This window comes from Fulmarus glacialis, unplaced genomic scaffold (assembly GCF_000690835.1).
Source record: "Fulmarus glacialis isolate BGI_N327 unplaced genomic scaffold, ASM69083v1 scaffold32816, whole genome shotgun sequence".
NCBI lineage: Eukaryota > Metazoa > Chordata > Aves > Procellariiformes > Procellariidae > Fulmarus > Fulmarus glacialis.
Window position 1 is genome coordinate 2,208 of NW_009216760.1, and position 4,143 is coordinate 6,350.

A 4,143-nucleotide genomic window follows, 5' to 3' on the forward strand; every position below is an offset into this window, starting at 1 on the left:
GAAAGCAAGGGGGAAAGATGGACGAAGAACATCTCCCCTGCCGACGCAAAGCCCATTTGTAAAAACCTACGGGCTTTAAAAGGCTGTTGGACCCCAATCCCACCCTCCCCACCTCTCCACCTTCCCCTCCGGGGAGCCAGCACAGCCCAGGAGCTGCCCCTCAACCCTGGAGCTGAAGCAGCGGGCGCCCTCGCAGCAGGATGACCTGTCCCTCGGCCCCGGCTCGGCCGTCGCTCTTGCCTCCGCACCGGGGACGCTCACTCGGGGATGTAGTCCCTGAAAGAGTTAAAGCTGAGGCTCCGGCCCGCTGAGTTCAAGGTGGAGCTGGCTTGCATCTTGGGGATCTTCTCCATCAGCTTCGACACTGTCCTCCTCTTGAAGGAGCCCGGGGAGAAATGCCCCTGTCTCATGAGCTCCTGGTAGAGGGTGTTGAACACTGCCACGGTCTCTTCATAGCTGTCCCGGGTGGAGATCTCGTAGAAAGGAAGCTTCAAGGCTTTGGAGAGGTTTTCGCCATCCTCCGTGGACACCATCCTGTCGAACTGCAAGTCCTTCTTGTTGCCCACGATGACCACGGGGGGCTGCTCGCCCGCGCTGCTCCGCTTGGGGCTCGAGTGGATGTGGTTGATGAGGAAACACAGCCGCATCCCCTCGTCCAAGCTGCACCTGTCCGTCACCGAGTAGACCACGGCGAAGCCATCGCCCCATTTGATCTTCTCCTCTATCTGCAGGGAATCCTCCTCCTGCCGGGGCAGACAAGCTCCTATTAACACCAGAAGCCCCAACATCTCCTAAAGACCAACACTGCTGGTTGCAACCTAGAAAACCTCCCAAGGGGGCCCGTCGCCATCTCCTGGAAGGTTTTTGCCCTGGGCTTGCACACGGCCGTGACGTGCAAAGCAGCACAGTAGCCCAGGGCAGGAATTTGACGGGTTGGGCAAAATGACAGATGGAGACGGCAATCAGCCCCATCCTGATGTGGACGAAGGGAGAGTTAGTGCCGCTAGAGCGGGTACACAAAGGTAGGGCTGCTGCTAGATGGGAAGCCAGCCCAGGGCTCTCCATCGCCCGCAGTCCCGGTGCTTGGTGGCTCCTTCGACCCAGCACCCTCCTGCTCCCTTGAGCTGTCTCCCTGCCGTCAGGATGCTCCTCCGACGCGGGGAGCAGAGCTGCGCCGCACACCGCTAAGGGGAATAGGAAAATATTTGCTGAAGCCACACTGCAGTTGATGTTAGAGAGACATAAATTCTCCAAAAACATCCTTTTTCCTGGATAAACATGTCTTGATCAGTACTTCGGATACAACAGATTAAAGCTGGTGGAAGAGCCGGGATTGCCTTCAATGGCAAGTGGCACTTCCCCAGCGGTATTTCCCAGGTCAGCCAGCTATGAAACGGCGTGAGCTCACCTGTCCTGCCGTATCGAGGATCTCGAAGTGCACCATCTCCCCGTCGATGACGGCCATGTGTCTGTAAATCATTTCTGGAGGGGGACAGACAGAAAAGTGTGCGTGAGGGAAGCCCCCGGGTAGCAAATGACAACCCAGATGGCATCGATGAAAGCTGTGCTGGAGAAGTCATTTTCACCTGCTGCAACCTAAAGCCCATGTGGCCTCCGTTTCGAGTCCACGTCTTAAGCTGGTCCTCAGCCTGTCTCCCCACGCCTGGGACGGGCAGCCCTGCGCCCATGGCATCGAGCCCAGCATCTCCGACGGGCAGTGGAGACCCCCAGCCAGCACCCGGCCGGCTTTCGCCTTGCTGGAAATAAAAGGGCAACGGTGACTGAAGCGTTGGAGCAAAAAGGGGTCATGGAGCGATGCTTCTGCAAAGGAAGAGGGGCTCAGCAGGAGGGTATGAAAAGCTGGGGTTTGTTCTGCTCGTGCTCCTGACCCAGCCCTTTGCCCAGCCGGCCTTGAACTCCTACTCCGAAGCAGCGGGGGAGCGGCTCCTTCCTAACCAAGCAAGAGAAGCGGCTGCGAGGTGTGCCTCTGGGCAGCTCTTCCAGCACAAAAACCGCTTCGAGCGTCACTCATGTCATCAGGCAATAAAACCAGCCGGCACTCTGCTTAGCAGCCGCTCCGGGCGCAGCATGCCCGACGGGACGCCTCGCTCCGTGCAGACGGAGCGCCTCGGTCACGCGGGTTCGTGTGCCACCCACGACGGGGCAGAGCGGCTGCGAGGTGTGCCTCTGGGCAGCTCTTCCAGCACAAAAACCGCTTCGAGCGTCACTCATGTCATCAGGCAATAAAACCAGCCGGCACTCTGCTTAGCAGCCGCTCCGGGCGCAGCATGCCCGACGGGACGCCTCGCTCCGTGCAGACGGAGCGCCTCGGTCACGCGGGTTCGTGTGCCACCCACGACGGGGCAGGAACCCGCTTGGCGTGGCCGTCTACGGGGTAAACCAGGCACCTTCCCCCTCCTCCAACACGGGGAAGCACCAGGTACACTCACCGTATGGTCTCTGTATTTTATCACATCATATGGAGCGAGCCCAACAGGAGGAAGAGAGGAAAAACAAATTGCATGCCGAGGAAAAAAAGCATCGCTCACCATAACAAGCGAGGAGTGGGGATGTAAAGGACAGACGGGGCAACGGCAGGGTTGTTTTTCAGACCAAGCCTTTCCCTCGGGTCCCCTGTGAACCAGCTAGGTTAGAGCAACACAGAGACTTCCCAAATTTCCCAGCCCGGCGGGTGACAGCAGAGGCTAGGCAGAAGGATGCGCAGCCAGGGACCGGTCATTTCTGGGATGCCTCGGAAAGACATGACTTCAGTGCCCAAAAAACCTCAAACCCAAATGCAAAAAAAACCCCCTAGAAGACAGGAAAGCAGTAGCCACTGCTCCAGTGGCTTAGATACCTCCTTCCCCCTAAAAGCCACCTCCCAGCAAATTGCTCGAGGCTGACCAAGCACGCTGTGCTTCCTTGTGCGATGCCGATGGCTCGCCCCAACAGATTTTGCCTTAACAAAACAACAGAAAAGGAAAAAGGGATGCAGGATCCAGGAGGTGCCACGATGGCTGGTGGCTCTGACCACTGCCAGTCTGGTCAAGGAGAAAGAGGAACGAACACGGTGAGTTTGGGAGCAGGGTCGGCTCTGCCGGGAGCGGCGCTGGGTGCGCCGGAGTCTCCAGGCTGAGCCAGAGGCAGCAGCAAAGGCAACAAGAAAAAGGACTTCACCTACCCAGGGTTGGGTCGTAGTCTCCAATGAATCTCCTGGTGATGAATCTTACGGTCAATGCTGTAAAAAAACCACAACAAATCCAGTTACGGTTGTCAGATCAAACTGCAGAGAAACATCGGCTGATTGAGGCGGGAGGGATGGAGCAAAGACCTGCCCCAGCCTCACCAGGAGAAGACATCCCAGCAGCGATGCTGTAGACCCGGCCCCGTGAGGACCAGGTTATTGCAGGGTTGGGAAAAGTGTCTTCAAAGGCGCCCAAACAGGCTGGGTCATTGCTGCGTGCTGGCTGGGGCTGCCCTGCGATGACCAGAGAAGACTACAATAATGCAGCAAATTGCCAGATCTTGGTGGCAAAAGGTGAGGGTGAAGCAGACTGGGAAAGGATCACGGTTGCCCGGGTGGATGCCTTGGACCAAGATTGTTACAAGCCCTCTTTTCTCCCCGCAAAGTCCTCGGGTGACGGCACAGCCCCGTGCAGGTTAAACCTGCCCTCTGCCTTGCTTTACCCCGAGTACAACGCGGGACAAGCGCGTCGGGACAGGCAGGAGCCCACCCAGGCTGACAGCTCGCACCTCACCTCTCCTACGCAGCCTGAAAAATTTCCAGAGCTCGTAGATATTGGGCATTTCAAAACAACCGCATTGGAGCCCCGGGAAAAGGCTAGATGTTTTTTGCATGTTCTTTGCAAACGTTTGCATCGAGGACCGAAACCCACCGCGGGACAGGATGCCCCAGGCAGAGGAAGAGGTCTCTGCCCAGCTCCATCAGCGACACACCAGGCACCTCTGCCCAAAGCTGCCTGCTGGCTGTCAGGTCAATGAAACGCAGCCCAGCGGCAACGGAAAGCACCGATGGCCCCCCAGATTGGCTAACCCAACCTCTCGCCTTGGGTTAGCCAATCTCTCCTGCGCCGCTGCTGTCAGAAACATCCTTCCAGGTCGCGCGGACACAGCAGCTCGGGA

The 4,143-nt window shown here is 58.0% G+C and overlaps 1 protein-coding gene across 1 annotated transcript in view; it reads right to left on the reverse strand.

The window, feature by feature from the left end:
* Window positions 1-257: 257 nt before the first annotated feature.
* The window catches only part of LOC104077985 (ras-related and estrogen-regulated growth inhibitor-like), a gene marked incomplete at its 5' end in the record, with an annotated part of 5,490 nt that continues 1,604 nt past the window's right edge, over window positions 258-4,143 (reverse strand). Inside the window, 3 exons of the mRNA XM_009579419.1 lie at window positions 258-743; window positions 1,409-1,482; window positions 3,182-3,238. Coding sequence (XP_009577714.1) covers window positions 258-743; window positions 1,409-1,482; window positions 3,182-3,238 — 617 coding nt within the window. The remainder of the gene's footprint in view (window positions 744-1,408; window positions 1,483-3,181; window positions 3,239-4,143) is intronic.